The following is a 17,565-nucleotide window of genomic DNA, read 5'->3' on the forward strand; positions in this document are numbered from 1 at the left end:
GGAGAATAAGTCCACATGCAGAAATCCATGGGGTTTAGGTAGGCGAGTTGCCGGCCATTTTTCAGCCAGAGTGAAATCAGACGCTTGAGTTCGACACCACTGCTGGCTTTTTTTTTTTGTTTGTGTGCTGGGGCGCCGTCCTGCTGCAGAGTCCAAGACTGTTTGCCATAGTGGGACCGAGTCTAAGCCAGCAGATGAGTTTCAAGAATTTTCTTAAGGTGTGTGTCCGAGTCAGTATTCGCTCCTTTCGGCACAAAAACAAGAGGAGTGGGTTCAGTGGCGGATTCCCCTGTTGAAACCATTACAGATGCCGAATGAGAGTTTCGCAAAATTTTGCGAGTAGTTGCATCAGCAAGTTGCGGTGTCAGAGCAAATACACAAAAGTTCCGGGCTTCCCACTGTGAAAATTTTATCATCAGTGAAGACGGGTCATCAGCAGCCGGCATCTTTCAACTCTTTCCTCTCTCTGTGCCTCCGTCAGATCATGTCTTTTCTGCAGCTTGTAGGGGAACATCTTTAGGCCCCATTGAACAATTCGCCTCGTTGTGGCAGACACATTCAGCTCTCGAGCCTGACTTCTCATGCTCCTCCGTGGCTGCCATTAATTTTCGCTGTTCTTTTAAGGCGAGGAGTGCCACCGGGACAGGACGACCACTGCAGGGTCGCTCCTAAAGCGTGCCGCACTGCAAAGCCTGATAAACAAGGGCGTGTGTCCAGCATCCCTCAGCGACAAGATTGTAGGTCGATGCTGGCTAGGGCATGCCATGACTTGAGAAATATAAACACGAGCATAAAACGCAGCCCCGACACTCGAAATGGTGAAAAGAAATAGTGAGAACGATGTTCAAAAAACGTTATACTAGGAGGAATAGTTGTGGATCAAAGTGTGTGACAGTAATTATGGCGCACCCAGTCTAGGAAATAATATAAAAACTGCATTCGCGACTTTGACACGCAGCTGACACTGTGTAAATTCATAACCACAGACCAGGTGAAGGCACCAGGTACTGAGACAGTCGGCGCAATTTTATTTACAATTATATATATAAAAGGTAACTTAAATGTAAAAATGGCAAATGCAGTATGGAATTGCAGATCAGTCGTCGTCCCCGCTTCCCGACATGTCCTGGTCTCCTTCTGAAGAAGCAGGAGTGCTTGCTGATGCTTCTTCCTCATTGTCAGACTTATCGTGAACGGGAGAACTTTTGGGCGACTCCTTTGGCTCCTTCTTGACCTTCTTACTTGATTCGTCATCATCACTGCTGCCCGAACTACTGATGTACTCCTTACTCTTGAAGTTCCCTCCCTTCATGGGTGATGTTGTTGGCTTAGATTTGGATGCAGATGGTTTGCTCTTTTTGACACTCTTCTGTTCTTTTTCGTCATCACTGTCATTCTGAGGTCGATTTGACAGACTAGCCTGGTAGGCAGCCATGGCCTCTTTGTACTTGGCGGCAGCCTCCACAGCTTGTTGCTCCCACTTGGACTTGTCTGTAACTTCTTTCCAGAGCTCACCGGCACGCTTGGTGACATCTGTGATGCTGAAGCTTGGGTTGTCCTTCTTGATCTTATCTCTGTTTTCAGCCAGCCACAAGAAATATGCGCTTGGCGGCCGCTTGGGCTTGTTGGCGTCGCGCTCCTTTTTTTGGCGCCGTGGCTTCCGTTCCTTCATGCCAGGCTCCTTGACCGTTTTGGCACTCTTTGACTTCTTCTTCTCCTTCTTTTCTTTCTTGGACTTTTCGTGTGCATCACTGCCGCTGCCACTGCCCTTGCCTCCGCCACTGCCAGCCTCACTGTCAGAGCTGGACTCAACGTTGCTGTCAAACTCCTCCGCCACTTCACTGCCAGATTCTCCAGGGTTGAACGACTCATCGGACGACTCATCCGAATCTCCTTCGTCTCTCTGGCGACCTTCGTCTTTGACTCGGGCCAAGTAGGCATCGGGAGCATCTTCCGCATCGGAATCAATGAGCTCATCATCGTTGTAGTTTGGTTTCTCCTTGCTAGCTCCAAGCGATCCACGGTTTTTGATGCGGAGCTTCTTGTCACTGACATAGTCAAAGAGTCTCCCATATTCCTCTTTCTCAATGCTACTGAAGGTGTGCACAAGACCACTCTTGGCCTCCACTTCAAAGTCAAAGGAGCGTGTGCTCCCACCACTACGCGCAAAGTTGACACAGGCAATCTCGTCAAAGCGGATGTGCACAGGTGGCTTGTGAATGTATATGAACCCTCGCTCGAGCGGATAGAGCAGTCCGTTACCCGCCCGGTACGAGCAGGTGATGCAGTTGGTGCCTCCGTGGCCTTTGAAGTTGCCCGGCACAGTGATCTTTCGCTGCACCACAGCCTTCATAACTCGGCTGATAACCTCGAACGTGGGGCCTGACATGTTTTTCTGCAGCTTGTCTTCAAACTTCTCCTGGATGTCGGCGTCCGACAGCGCCAGTTCGATGCTCGTCTCCTCTTCCTTGTTAAACAAGAGGATGAGAAAATGGTAGCGTGTCTGGCCCTGCTTGATGGGAGGATCGAGGCTGAGCACGAAAAACACCTGCCGGTTGTCCTTGTGCGGCAGCAAGAACAGGCGCAGCACCGTCGTGAGCGGGATCTTGTAGTCAAACGTCTTGCCGTGAAGCTGGATGAACGAGGGGAAGATTTTGATGTCGTAGCGACCGCGAGGCGTGAGGCACTGGAGCTCCTTGAATGTGACCATGGCGTCGCCTGTCGCCTGGATAATACTGGCCTTGGAGAGCACGTTGTTGCGGAAGGCTTGTATCGGGTCCGTGTCCGAGTTTGGGTCGGTCGGAATGTGGAAGCGCAGCTCCATGAGCGACACGGCCGCGTCGTCGTTCTGGTGGAACTCGAGTGTCACCTCGTTCTTGGCCGTCGTGCAGTGCGACACGTTGCCGAGCGGGATTTCGTAGGCCGAGTTTTTGTCCACGTCGAACGAGAGCACGCTGCCTTCGAAGCGCGCCGTGCCCCAGTTCCAGCCCTTGAGGCACAGTTCGCGGGTGGTGAGCGGCATTTCGAAGTGGTGCTGGAAGAACTTAGCCAGCCGCTCTTGCTCGTCGTCTTGGAAACCGCCAAAGCGGTACATGCCGCCCGTCTTCATCATGATGCGGAGTCCGTAGCCGGCGCCCAAGCGCTGCCAGCTAATGCTTTCCATCTCGGAGCCCTGTACCTGCTCTACTTTTCCAGTCTTGCTGTTCTTGAAGACGACCCCCTGGTTGGTCATCTTGAGCCGGCCCGACGTCATAGCGCCGCGATCCTCTTTGAACACGTCGGGGAACTCGAGGAAATCCATCTCGATGCGGGGAGAGCTGTCCGGAGAACGGTTTGACTTACAAACACGTGCACCGACCGCTGCGCTTACTGTGCGTTGTTGCGCGGGCTAAGACGTTTCTTTCTTTGATTCGTAAGCCTACGCAGACTGCGAACTGCGAGGCGCGCGACACATTGTTTGCGACGCGAATGTGCGCTCTCGCCAACTTGAACAGAGAGATTTGCAAATTGTAACTTCTGTTTGTCAGCCGTTTGGGGGCGCTGAGTAGTGAGGCGCGATTTTTAAAACTTTCGCCGCTTGGCTTTTTGCGGAGGTCCCTCTCCCTTGGAGGCCCCCTAGGGCCTTCTTGAGGGAGCGGAGGGGAGATGGGACAGACAATTATATTTCAGCTATCTGTTTCGTTGCATTATTTTGGATCTATTATTGAAATTTGCTTCATATGAAAAAAAAAAAATTGATTTTTTTGTTTTATTTTTCTTGTTTTAAGTCTGTACTATCATCTTGCTGTGAGGTGCACATTCCTTCAATTTATTATACCCAGTTTATATGCATCATTTATTAATTTCTGCTTTCTTTGAAGAGTTTTCTTTCCTTTTTTTTTTCTTGTAGAACAACAGCTTAGCTAAATGAATGTTAGCACCACGGCAGCATTTTATTTTTTTTGTACCAGTATAGATTGAGCTTGTACTGTATAATTTCACTGCTCCGATAATATGTTGTAACAGTATGTCTTTGCTTATAACTAATTTGTCTACTGTGAGAAAAACCAGTGTTATTTAATCTTTGAGTTCCATTTTTATGCCATTGTATCATTTTGCAGGCAAAACCAGAATGTGTACAGTGGTATGCAGAATTCCTGAAGGGTATTGCACAGTCTGAAGATACCACAAGGTAAGCAGTGAACCAAAACAAATTTGGTACATTTTCACGTGACCTAGCCTTTGTGCTTTTAGTCGACAGCTTGTCATGCACTGTTGCAACACCTTCTTGTACAAAATTCTAGATTTGTTCTTTACGTCGCTTCTTGCAAACATTGCGAAAAACACTGAGCATGTCTTGCGTGTATAGTAAGAGCAAAAAAACGTGCATGGTTGAATTAGTGTTATTCTGTTCACGTTTTCTTTATATGTGTTTTCTTTCTTCTTAGAAATGTTTTGTCAGTACAGTACTTCCGCAATCTTTGCTTAATAAAAATTTTGCTGAACTTTCAGACCTCAACATTTGTTGAAGCCCCAACGTGAAGCCTTTGAGCAGGTTTGTCCACCTACCTACTTTATATCTACATACCATTTCTTATATTATTAGCAGCTTATTTATGCTGCTACCTATTTATTTGCTTCTTTGTCGCAGTTGTCAAACTTGCTTCACCTTCCGGCCATGGCTACTGATGATGGCTTCAGGACCAGCGTTGTCCACTTCCTTATTGATGCTTATGTTGCGAGAGTCCAAACTGAGGACAGCTGTCAAGTATGTCACAGAACTCTGCCACTTTTTCTTGGTCATGGTGCCTGTTTTGAGGATCTTCGTCTTTTCTCAACTGAGTGAAATGATAAACTGTGAATCAGGCGTAAGGAAGCCCATAACAGAGCTAATGTGTCTCTCTGGAAGGAGCACTTTAAAATTAGTATACGGAGTAGTATATCTGTAAACAAATGGAAATGAGTTTGTGATTCCAAATTTAGCGCATTATGCCACACTGGGATTTAATAATGCTGTTATCCTATTTAGTAAGGCAGATGCTCGTTGTTACTTAGTGTGGCTTGGTTTGGGTGTTTTTACGTCCCAAAGCAACTTAGACTATGAGAGATGCCATAGTGGAGGGCTCCGGAAATTTTGTGGATTCTTTAACATGCACTGACATCGCTGAGCACTCGGGTGCCTTGCTTTTCACCTCCATAGAAAAGTGGCCGCCGCAGCTGGTAAATAGATACAGATTTCTAAAGAGTGACAAAAATGTAGATTGGAATTATGGAAGTGATCAGGCGATGTCATGTTGTTTGGAGTGAGTGTGAAAAATTAAGAATAGTAGACCAGCCTCCAGCCTTACTTTGCTATTCAGAGTTAACTCAGGCCTAATTGTCAATTTCTCTGCTTTGTTTTGACCATTTATACTGGCCAGGGTGACGCTGTGCGCAAGTCTATGCAAAGTGCTGTGCTAAAGAGCATTGTGCCCTGGAAGAAATCCAAGTTGAACGAATTCGCTGACCTTCTATCTTTGCTTCTGCTTCGAATCAAAGGTGAATTAAGACTCACATTCCTCTCTACTGCACTTGTATGTGGTGTGAGTTTTCATTCATGATTAAACTGCGCGAAAAAAACACGGACAGAGACAGAAAACACGTACACACACAGAGCGCAGAACTTCCAACTTTTATTCGCAAAACGCTTCGAGCATGCCTTTTATACGCTCAAAACAACCACCACATAACAAAACCGGGATCAAAAGCAGATAATTGTTGACAGATACGTGTACACGATGCGCGGACACCGGTGCAGGAAAGCTTACACACCATTGAAACTTGATAAAAGGATAACAGGGAACCGGAAGAATAAAATCCTGAAAGTGAAGATACTACCAACCCCACGAATGAGGGCATCAACAAAACGCTGTATACTAGCAAAACTTAATCAGCCAAAAGGGATGAGACGCGGAACTGACAGTAATAGTAGAAAAACGATGAAGATACAAAGCCACTAAAAGACGTAAGCTGAAAAGAACTAACAACTAGGCTAAAACCAAGTGTAAAACTGTGAAACTGAGAGTGAAAGATGGGAGACAAGAAACAAAGGTAAAAGCGACACGAGCAATGAAAATGAAAAAAACCAGGCTAAAATCTGAAAAGGATGGAAAAAAACAATTAACAAGAGTATGGGTGCGGGTTTAAAAAGAATGGTTTAAAGTGTTCCTTTCCAAATACGAGATTTCCTTATCAGAAAGCATAATGGACAGAGTGCTCACACAATTCTTCGAATTCTTTGCGATTAGGAACGCCTCAATTATCTCCCTTTCCGTTTTAGTTCTAGCCGTCGCTAAGAACTCTGTGCTTTCAAGAAAGCACAGAGTTCCTTTTAGCCTAGGTTTTAGCCTAGTTTTTAGTTCTTTTCAGCTTACGTCTTTTAGTGGCTTTGTATCGTCATTGTTTTTCTACTATTACTGTCGGTTCCGCGTCTCATCCCTTTTGGCTGAATAAGTTTTGCTAGTATACAGCGTTTTGTTGATGCCCTCATTCGTGGGGTTGGTAGTATCTTCACTTTCAGGATTTTATTCTTCCAGTTCCCTGTTATCCTTTTATCAAGTTTCAACAGTGTGTAAGCTTGCCTGCACCGGTGTCCGCGCATCGTGTACACGTGTATGTCAACAATTATCTGTTTTTGATCCCGGTTTTGTCATGTGGTGGTTGTTATGAGCGTATAAAAGGCATGCTCAAAGCATTTTACGAATAAAAGTTGGAAGTTCTGCGCTCTGTGTGTGTACGTGTTTACTGTCTCTGTCCGTGTTTTTTTCGCCTAGTTTAATCATGAACGACAAGCACCAACTAGCCCGCCAGAAAACCCTTCTTGAGTATGAGTTTTGTTATGTGAGAGTGTGTAGGACTGCGTGCAACCTGTGATAAGCATGGGACCAGCATACACAGAGCACATTTGGCTTCCTTGAAGCTTTTCTTTCTGCATTTGGTCACGTCTTTCCTCGAAACAATATGCTTCTATGCCTGCCTTTATAGTGCTCAAAACTTAATTGAAGCAGTATTTTACGGAATGTTTCCCCAGATATGGTCGTTTCATCTGGGAACAAAATGACATGTTTGTTGTCCTACAGCAAGAATGTTGCCATGGTACAAAGTCTGTGGTGTCAGTGACTATAACAGTACACTCCCTAGAGAGCACGATGAACTTAAGGGCACCGTGAGAATTAGTTTGTCTTATCAGAAGACTTTATTATCCAAAGTTGTCTGAAAAAGCTGTTAAAGAACTTAAGGTTCATTCAAATATTTGTTTTGCAAAAACAGTGAATAAAATTGCATACCTTGAATTGAGAAGCTAATTGCAGTGAAAGCAATTTTTGCTTTTTGCTTAATGTAAGCTGTGGGAGGCTTAAAACAAGCTCATGTTTATCTCACCTGGAACAGCCTTCGTCATTTATTATTTTGAACCATGCCATTTTCCTGTTTTCCTCAGTGGCTTCTATTTGTTTTATTTTTCTATTCTTGTTTTTCTTTCAAAGGTGAGGAGCACAGGGTTTTGGAATCTAGGGTTTTTTTTTTTTTCTTCCACTCTGTCTTTTACATTGTTCCTTCTTTACTGTGATCACCGGCAACTCTGTAGAGCAGGTGCACCATGTCAGATCTTCGTGGTATGAAAATGCATGTTGTGATGCCATGTCATTCTTTCTTAATCGCAAAATCAACAGGAAGATGCGTCACAACGTTGTGTGAATGTGTAGGGAAGGTTCCTTGCAGGGGCATGTTTTATTTTGAGCAATATTTTTGTCTTTCTTGCTTTCCTCAAGAGTGCTTTCTTGACTGCGCCTTTCCAACACAAGGCATGCCCTGTAAGTAGCATTGACAGAGCCAACATGGTTCGGGATCATTGTGAAAGTTCATCATAACCAACAAGACATGTGAAGCCATTGATCTTGAGGGGATTTCCTTCATATTGATTCTATGGGAAACTATCCATCTCCTCACATTGTTCATCTCATCCAAGAACTCATCTTGACCTAGTTCTTTACAGGAGCCTACTGTATTTGAGCTGAAAGCAGTGTATGACATAATATGAAAATTGAAGTAACATGAGCTATTTGTCTCCACTTAAAGCAAACTGTTTGCTTGGATGGTCATGTGTTCTGCAATACTGAGTGGAAATATATGTCCTGTGCACAGCCTCTCTGTCTTTCTTATTTATAGCCCTTAAAACCCTGTCTTTTACTGTAGCTACTCCTGTCAGACCCATCGTTGTTTTGTCACCTTAGTTACTGCACTGGACAGTATGGAGGTTACTCTTGCTATAACGCTCCAAAGAAGTTTTTTTCTAGCCCCAGCCTGCCAGCCCTTACAGTCACAGCTGTGACCCCCGGCTTGTGGTGTGAGAAATCGCCACTGTTCCGGGTTCGGGCCAGAGGGGATAAACACAAGTCTACTCGAAGCAGGCACTTTATTCTGTCCAAGGAATTATACACAACAAAGCATGGCACTCAAGAAATAATTGCTGTAGCGAGCGAACATCATGTTGATGTATAGGGTGAAAGAAAACCACCAAAAGGGGGAGGCGCACATGAAAAGGGGAGAGGAACATTCCCCTCACCTTGCATGGCTTCGCGCTCACGGCTTGCAGTGGTAAACACGTATCATGATCAGGCGATTCAGTTGACAGTGGCAGTCTCCTCAGCAGAAAGTGTGAACTGCACAAGTGTGCGCTCACACACTGAAGGACAAGAAAATCCCGGAAGGCTCGCTCCTCCGGACTGTGAAGAAGAGGTCCCCCGGCTTTACCAGGAGGAAAGAGGCAAGGCCATGGTGGCATCACTGTTGGAGATTGGGAGGCAGTGGGGGTGGCCAGAGTGCCATCTTCATCCTCCCTAACAGTGCGCGCATAACCTCGCGCGATAATTACGTGCGACCATTACATTGTGACAGTGGACTCCTGTGTATCCCTACAATGGGAGTGGCTAATTTGAATTTTGCCAGTTTTCATCCTTGGTTGCAAAGCATCAACTTGAGAACGGTTTCAATATCTGCTACCACAAGGAGCACAAAATGCAAGGTTCCAGATTAGATGTGATTTGGATCCCTATCCTAGTGAATTGAGGCAGCACCAGTAGTTGTAGACGAGGCAGAAAGGACCAGTAGGATGAATGATGGCCCCTACAATTTCTTTCTTGTTTGTTCTCACTTGTTCAAGCTACCCCACTCCATTGTGTACCACCACCAAATGCAAGCAAAAATTAGTCTCGCTGCCAGCCTGTTGAATTTATTCCTCTGTGTATAGAAGGCTGTGTGGGCTGCTGTATCAATCTTTGCCTCTGAAAGAATGAAAAGTTTTCATTTTTGTTTTGATAAAGAAAAACTTTATGTTGTGTTGGTGTTGAGCACAAGCATAAATCACAACTACTTTCTGACTGGCCTTTTCTTTTGCCTTGTTTAGCATCTTTTGGGGAAGATGGAGGAAGTGGTGACGTTAAGAAGTGGCTCAAGAAGACCAAACGCACACTGGAAAGATTGGATTCCTCTTCAGCCAGTCTGGATGAATCTGTAACGACAGCCTTCAGAGTGCTTCTGTTGTACCTCGCCATTCTGACTGCACTGCATATCTCTGATGATCCCTCGTCACTCCAGGTGAGTGACCCCTTTCATTTTGGCTTGGAATTTTATTTGTGCATCTGTTTGTGTGTTCATGTATATGTCAACCACACGATAAAGCTTGCAATACTTTTTAATGAGACATTTTGTTTGACCATGTGAATAAATTTTGTTATTTAGTGTAATTTCAAATTACCCACAATGCAGTGGCACTTGCAGACTAATAACACACTTGTCTTACTCCATATAATCTCTCAAGTGATGTTTATGCACATATTTTCATTTTTCAGAGCATCTGGTTGGCTCTGAACGCAACTAACTGAACATGATTTGTTGAGGGGACGATACATTACCATAATAAGAAACCAACTTATTAGTGACCATGTTTGTGAATGGCCAGGTTGTGAGTTAGGATGCATAGATGTATGGATGAATTTTTAGTACATGGTTGGTGGCATAAAATGACTTTCCAGAAAGAAAGGAAGCTGTCATGTGAAGGTCGTGTGAGCCTAGTACTGGGCACAACATAACAGATAACTAAGCTGTTTGCCTTCCTGGATCTTGTGCAGGATGTGTGCAACTCAGCACGAGACCTTTTAGGAGAGGAGACATCCAAGGCGGAGGAGGAAGATCGGCATGCCAGGTGGACCCAGCTGGTGGTGGACCTTGTGCTGAGCATGCTGTCCATGCAGAGCCTGCACGTGCGTGCCGTTGCCACGGCCACTTTCACGCTCCTTCATGACCACCTGTCCGATGAAGCGCTTGCCCTGGTGCTTGATGTGAGTTGCTGGCACCACTCCCCTGTCATGAACTCAAATCCCAATCTTTCTATTTGTTATCTCTGCTGTTTCTGTCTTATACAGGAGGCTGGTGATTACCAAACATAGATAATGGAACTAACTAAACACCGTTTCTTGAATAAGTTTTCACCACAGAAAGCAAAAACAAGATACTAAAAGACTTTGATGTGCGGTGCATCATAACACCAACTCATGTTTTTTTCTTCTTTTCCACTCATCGAAAATGGAGCTTCAGGTGAGAGCATTGAACAGTAGTCTGCAAAGCAGAAACTTGACATGTAGATGGGTTAAGTTATAATGATAAAGCTCTGATAGGAGTGTATTCGTGACATGAAGTGTGGCACAGCTGAGAGTTATGCGGTTGATTCGTGCTTGTACCTATTGTTTGGTAGTGAGAAAGTTAGGTAGTATTTTTTTAGCAGAACCTTTAAACTTCCGCTCATACCTGTGTTTGAATATGTTCACGTCAGTGCATTTGGTCAGGTACGATTTCATGCACTATGCTTGGTACAGAATAACAGGCATGAGCTCTTGTTTTTGCCACCACTAAGCACACAACACAGAACTAAACTAAATGCAAGAAAGAAAACCAGTAAAAGCAGTTGTACATACCTTTACTAGAAGGTTAGTTAGGGGAGCATAAGTGAAAACGTGTGAGCTACAAAGAGTGGGCAACTAAACAGGCACACATAAGCACTTCTTCTTGGAAGCATTTTATCTGCATCATTGTGTGTTTGCAGCTGTATGAGTGTACAGTCCCAGCCACAATATTATGGAGTAAGCTTCAGGGACTGAACCCTTGTCACACATTATGCAACGACAGTTAGGAAGTACTTTATACATGTGATAGCGCATGACACTGGTGTGCTTGTGCATGATTCAACCCCCCCTCAAAAAAAAAAATCTATTCTACAGAATGCAAAAAAAAAATTGAAATGCTGAAGCTTGCTCAGTACATCTTGTTGCATACAGTGTGCTGTATTGACAGACCTGTGCATAGCATCTCAAGATTCAAGTCAAAATAAGAGAGGAAAAATGTAATGTGGCTGCCGCACTGGCAGTGCCCATCACTGTTGCATTTGCACCTCATCTGTTGAGGAAAATTATTTGTTGACTTTCAGTGATCTTCCGAGGTGTTTTATGATTGTGGAAATCTGATGTAATGCTTGCAAGCCTGTAGCAGATGGATTCTGAATTAAGAATGAAGAATAGTGTGCAGTTTTATTTGGCACACTTTCACACTCTCCCAACTTCCACAATGTGGCAAAGCTTGTAATGAAGAGTTGGGGATGTCTTTGTGGGCTTGATGTTCACTCACTGAGGGTAGCACTTAATTTCAGTTTGCTGGATTATTTGACTTACCTCTGGTGCCGAAAATAAAGTACGAGGGACATTTAAGCTCTGCTTTTAATGGTATGATGCAGTAGCATAGGCTACCATTCGATATATAAAGCCTCACTTTAATCAAGCCATATGACCGTGCCTGCGTGGCCTATGAGTAGCGTGCCTGACTTGGCATCCAAGAGCACCAGAAGGTCGATTCTTATTTCACTTTCACACCTCAAATAAGAAACTTGAATGACAATGCCTCCCAACTTTCTGATATCATCTGGTCTCCTTAAAGGCCCACTGTCCACCCTCCGTTCGAAAATATTTTCTTCCCCGGTGACTGTGAGACTTCGCCCCTAGAACGCAAGGCCGCAAAATGTTTTTGAAAAGAGTAACTAATAACGCAGTTACAGCCACCGCAATCACCCGATTCTGTCATGCCTCTCTCCTTCCATTCCCTCGCAAAGGTTTTTCACTCTCCTGCCCGAGGTCGTCTAGCCTCCGCAATACAAATTCCCCTTCCTCCTCCGCGTTTGGCAGCAGGTGGGGCGTGGCTCTCCGCGAGCGCGAAAAAAAAAAGAAACAGTCGAGGGAGCGCGCGCCGCTGGATTCAGCCTGGCCGTGGCGAGGGAAAAGCGCGCTGCGAGCGGTAGACACCCATCCTTCTCCCGTCAGTCAGCGAGACGGACCAATTGACGTCGTTCCCGGTATGTACGTCATTATCGTGGCCCGTCGGGCCAGCGCAGGGAGCGGTGAAGCTGGCTTCTCAAAGGAGAGCATGAGGGAGCTTTGAATTGTATTTTCGATGCTTTGCGGCGCGCGTGTCGCTGTAGAATTTTGCACAGACTATCTCCGGTACCTGATCGAAACACTGGGCTCCTTTTCTTAAAAGTGCCTTCCCTGGACAGTGGCCCTTTAAGTCACACAGAAACTGTAGAAAAATTAGTGCTTGGCCATGTCAGCTGCCAGCTACCATCTGTAAGCGCCTTGCATGTGATTTTTCGCTCACAACGTCGATGCCAGCACTGAAGCTGACACCAACACTGACACAGATGCCTGATTTTTGGCACAATATTAACACTGTTGTGTTAACATGATTGAATAAAAAATATTTATGATGACATCCACTTGCACATTTTGTTTCTCAGGCATGCAGCAAAATCTAGGATAGTTAGTTGCTCACATTTTCGAGACTTTTGGTAGCTGATAATCGAAGGCTCGCATAGTAAAAAATATGGAAGCTCGTCGCATCAGGTTTCTTGTCATATGGTTTGTCAAGCTGGTGAAAAGGGAATTTTTTTTACTACTTACAAGGACAATGAAACACCTCTTTCTATCGGAAGGACTGTATTAGAGACGTCAGAAACGTTTTTCTTTTCAAGGCGGCCAACTGGAGCAGGGAATTGTAATGCCCGGTGTTTAGCCTTTGCTGTTTTCTCTACCATTTCCTCGCACCATGCACTTCCTGCAGTGTATCCCACTGACTACTCTGCTCACTAAAAATGTTCACTTGCCCTGCTGAATCTTTGGTTCAAAATTGCTTTCATAAACTTTTGTTTTCAACTTCAATTTTTTTGTGCAGGTCTTTTCATCGAAAAAAAGCGGTGATGAAGAAGACGAAGAAGAAGGAAGCGATATCGACGAAGAAGTGGAAGGTGCTGGCCTATGCTTTTCAATCATATGAGGCATTGCGGCTTTAGTGCCACATGCTTGAAAGGCTCCAGGAGAGAACATCTCAGCATATCCTGTGATGGCTGCTTTCGCAGAGTGGCAGAGGGCCTTTCTCAGCAGCAAGGTTTCTGTGCTGAATCACACAGAAATGGCTGGCCTAATTTAACTATGTCTCCTTTTTTAAATGAGATGGCTTGGGCCAGTATTTTGAAAACTCTGCTCTCGACAACTGTCTTGTGGCATGTGGACTGAAGAACTCTGCCAGAGCTAAAGCTCCGTTACGCTTATCAAGTTGCAAGCTTTATTATTTATTTTGTAACTTTTTTTTAAGCATATTAGAAGTCATTTTTGGAAGCTGAAGTTGGTGAGAGGGGGGGTCAGTGATGCCTTCTCCTTCAAATCATTTATGCATCGAAGCTTTCAATTCGTGTGCAGTAAGTAAAGCCCATTTGTATGGCCAGGGGATCTTTTTGGTCTTTTCCCAAGCATTTTACCCCAGAGGAGCGAAGCATTAGGTCGGGGGGGAAACCAGACAACTGAGTAGCTCTTGAATGCAAGGCGAGTGCTTAACCACTAGGCCACCTTGTTTATAGATTTAAGCAGGGGCATACTGTAGTGACTGTTCTGTTAGGTATCTAAAGTTTATTAATGCGGTAGCATTAAAGACCTCGTTCTCCAGACAATCCTGCATTGGTGTTCTAAACGAAAAATCATGGGTATGCCTGTGGCAGGTTGCAATGGGCAGGTGACATGGCCAGGCATTGACTGGCCGTTGGGTTGTGTGGCATAACGAAACCACATATTGGCAGACGCTGCAAACTCCAGCTTCATCTTTGGGATGGGAGGGTGAGATCAGAATGCAGCCTTCCACGATCTTTGGATCTCGAGTTAGACATGCTGGCCCTGGGCTTAGTTACTAAGGCACCTTTGTACAGCTTGGTTAAAGCGGGTCTTTTTGCCTATACCAAATGGGCTTCTATGTAATACAGTAGCTTACAGCTGTACGCTAACGAGCATGTTTGGGTTAATAGAGGCACAAATTAAAAGGGTAATGATTAAGCAAGCAGCAAAGTGAATGTACGCGATCGAGGATATCCGAGGGGAACTGGTGAACGAGAGCCATTAACTGTGCAGCGTTATAATATTGGCTTAAGAGCCCCAAATTTTCATCGTTCTTTATTGTAGTCTGATTAGCATAGAGGGTGGACTTAAACGTGTAACATAAACCTCCTTTAAAACATCAAGTGAATGAAAGCATTCAACTAGATAACAGTGTGTAAGATCTTATTGTTTTCTTGTTTTCGCAGATGGCACAGAAAGTGAAGAAAGTGATGAAGCCAGTGATGCAGAAAGTGAAGAGAACTGTGATCCGGATGAGGAATTGAGGGCCAGGCTCAGAGCGGCTCTTGGAGGTGCAGCAGCTGATGAAGATGACTCGGTATGTTTTGTATACTTTTTTTTTTTTTCCTGTTCCAAATTGGTGTAGAAAAATTGTAGGTTGTGTGAACCGTATGCCCGGGTGTATTGATATCAAGTCTTAGAGGCAGGTACGTAGCGGCTTTGCGCATTACAGGCTGTCATTATTTCGATGAAGAAACACTAACTTGCGCCACTTTAGACTACAGTCGACCCTGAATATATCAATTATTGCTTATATCGAACTCTCAGAGAATATTTATTTACAGATGCTGCCCATTCCTTGTAAACTTATTGCATGGAGGGCACAAGCCATAAGCGTGACAGTTATGTGCAACACCTTTAAGTGGGCCAAATTTGGCAACATGTTATTAAATTGTAGTGGTCTGAATAACAGAACAGCCAACCAAGGAGAATCTCTTTACAAACACATATTTTTATGTTATATTTTTTGAAGAATAAGGCAGTCAATCACATACATGACTCCTAGAAATTAAATAACAGTAACATTGTTATTTCATAGTGATGTTTAGACATGATTCTTAGGAATTAAATAACAGTAACATTGGTATTTCATAGTGATGTTTTCTATAAGAGGTCTTAAGCAGTGAAACGAAGCTATCTAGTCAAGGACATTCATAGGCGGGTTTGAATTTTTGGCTTACAGGTAAATGATAACATGAACATTTCAGCTCCGCTGCAGTGGCTTAGTGGATAAGGTGCGCTCAACTGCTGACCTGAAGGACACAGGCTTTATCTCGGCCAATGTGGCCGCTTTTCACTGGCAAGGGGGAAGCAAGGTGCTCATGTAACTGTGTAATGTCTGTTCACATTCAAAGAACCCCAGGTGTTTGAAGTTTCCTGAACCCTTCATTACGGAGTCCCTCATAGACTGAGTTACTTTTGGATGATAAAAACCCTATAAACCAAATCATAATCACTTCATAAAGTTCAGTGGCTTGTACCATCAGCACATATTTCAGGAGCTGCTGGTGCTGTTAATGTTTTTTTTTTTTTTTTAATTTTGTTAAAGTTAGTTGGACATGGTAGAAAGGACTGCCATTTCGTAAGTGCCTTGCCATGCAGTATGCAATATGTAAATCACTAAGCCCCTGTGGAGATTTACATACTACAACAGGAGTGGGTTGCAGATTTGAGCATATTGTGACAATATAGCATGAACTGTGACAGTCATCATGTATTGTAGTGTGATACCCTGTCATGTACGAAATTCCTCTGGACATTAATTGGCACAAAACCGTGGCAGTGCACTTAACCATGCGATTTGCTTTGTTTTCCTGCATGTTTTTGATATACAGTGATCGCTTTTCACAATTTTTGTGTCCACTGTCCAACATAACATGTTGGGGACAGCATGAAACTTGGCCATGTCTATGGGGATATACTATGTGAAAGTATTTAACTGGCTTCAGGCTCCTGTGGTAACCAAGTCAGAAAAACTTATCGGCTGGCTGCATGTCAGTGTGCTTCTACTGCACTAACGTCTTTTCTGTCTAATTTTTCACCTCTATTTTCTGATGAATATTTGTCGACATGAGCTGAAGAGGTTAGTATCTTTTTTTTTTCCAGGATGCAGATGAGATGGTTCCAACAGATGAGCAAATGTTTGAGCTGGACGGGGCCATTGCTGAAGCATTTCGTGGTAGGCTCCGGCCTGACAATAAGGAGAAGACCAGGGAGCGGACAGCGAACATTCATTTTCAAACAAGGTATGTTAGACTGTTCCAACTGATTGACTAGTCTTAAGAATATACATAGGTTCATCCACCTGTAGGAAATATATGCGATGTAGTATTTGAGTTTATGAAAATACATTTAGAAGTTGCCCCTGCAGAAGTATTTACTGTGACTACAGTTTATGAGAAGAAAAAAAAGTCAGGCATGTAGTAGTTAGGGTTTTTTCGGGGATTGTTGTGTATGCATCTGCAAGTTTTTTCTTGTCCACGCATTTCTAATTTGAGTAGTGCTATTAGACAGGGCATGAGCCTATTATTAGTTACAATCGTATTTCCCTGCCACCTGTGCAGTTGGCAAACTTGATTTTACAGAAAGAAGAAACAGGAGCTGAAAAGGCAAAATTTAAACCTCTATTTGAAGTAGACACATCTAATGCATGCTGCAACGAGCAAGTTTTTCTGATGTGCCATTTTTGCATTGGAACTTGTGTCTTTGTTTGGAGATCTGTGGAAAGACCAGGCAGGTAGATAAGAAAGGCAGTGCATTGATTGTAGGCCTCCACGCTTTATTAAAGGTGGGGGAGGGTCAGCTAATGGAGCAGACCGATGATGCTGCTGTCTTGGTCGAGCACTAGGCCTGTCCTCTTCTGAGCGAACGTTTGTGCTCGGGTTTGGGGCTAGCCGCCTTTTCATTAGTGGCTTCGGGTGCGTGGGCACCGTAAGCAGCGCTGCTATAGGGGCTTTCCTCCTTAATGCTTTGTGCGGTGACAGAACTATTTACAAATCTTTACCGCATTTACACCGTGTGACCGTGATGCTGCATGCAGGTGCCTGAACCTCCTGAATGGCTATGCCAAGAGTGGTGTGGCACCCCTACACCACCTTGTCAGGATTGCCGAGACCCTGGTCAAAGCATCGTCTTTGGGTGCCATGAGGAGCAGCCACGAGGCCCTCAGTGTCATTGCTGACACCCTGCACATCGTTAGTAGCACGCGAAAGGTGAGGCACACAACTTCCGCTCGGCATTCTTTTTGGGGCTGTTTGTTTTTTCAGTGACTGACCGCAGCAGTTCTGCA

General features: G+C 44.4%; 2 protein-coding genes across 2 annotated transcripts in view; one reads left to right on the forward strand and one right to left on the reverse strand.

Moving 5' to 3' along the window:
• The window catches only part of LOC146196055 (myb-binding protein 1A-like), a 46,767-nt gene that overhangs the window by 14,803 nt on the left and 14,399 nt on the right, over window positions 1-17,565 (forward strand). The window contains exons 12-21 of the mRNA XM_084598064.1: window positions 4,101-4,171; window positions 4,492-4,534; window positions 4,631-4,747; window positions 5,400-5,517; window positions 9,422-9,612; window positions 10,146-10,355; window positions 13,288-13,360; window positions 14,684-14,814; window positions 16,383-16,522; window positions 17,317-17,488. Of these exons, the coding sequence (XP_084454190.1) occupies window positions 4,101-4,171; window positions 4,492-4,534; window positions 4,631-4,747; window positions 5,400-5,517; window positions 9,422-9,612; window positions 10,146-10,355; window positions 13,288-13,360; window positions 14,684-14,814; window positions 16,383-16,522; window positions 17,317-17,488 (1,266 nt within the window). The remainder of the gene's footprint in view (window positions 1-4,100; window positions 4,172-4,491; window positions 4,535-4,630; window positions 4,748-5,399; window positions 5,518-9,421; window positions 9,613-10,145; window positions 10,356-13,287; window positions 13,361-14,683; window positions 14,815-16,382; window positions 16,523-17,316; window positions 17,489-17,565) is intronic.
• Ssrp (structure specific recognition protein) lies at window positions 1,005-3,479 on the reverse strand. Its single transcript, XM_084598063.1, has one exon. The coding sequence runs from the start codon at window positions 3,299-3,301 to the stop codon at window positions 1,097-1,099; it is 2,205 nt and encodes a 734-aa protein (XP_084454189.1). The 5' UTR covers window positions 3,302-3,479; the 3' UTR covers window positions 1,005-1,096.

The sequence above is a fragment of the Amblyomma maculatum genome, chromosome 3 (genome assembly GCF_055883805.1).
Source record: "Amblyomma maculatum isolate TAMU_Amacu chromosome 3, ASM5588380v1, whole genome shotgun sequence".
NCBI classification, from domain to species: domain Eukaryota; kingdom Metazoa; phylum Arthropoda; class Arachnida; order Ixodida; family Ixodidae; genus Amblyomma; species Amblyomma maculatum.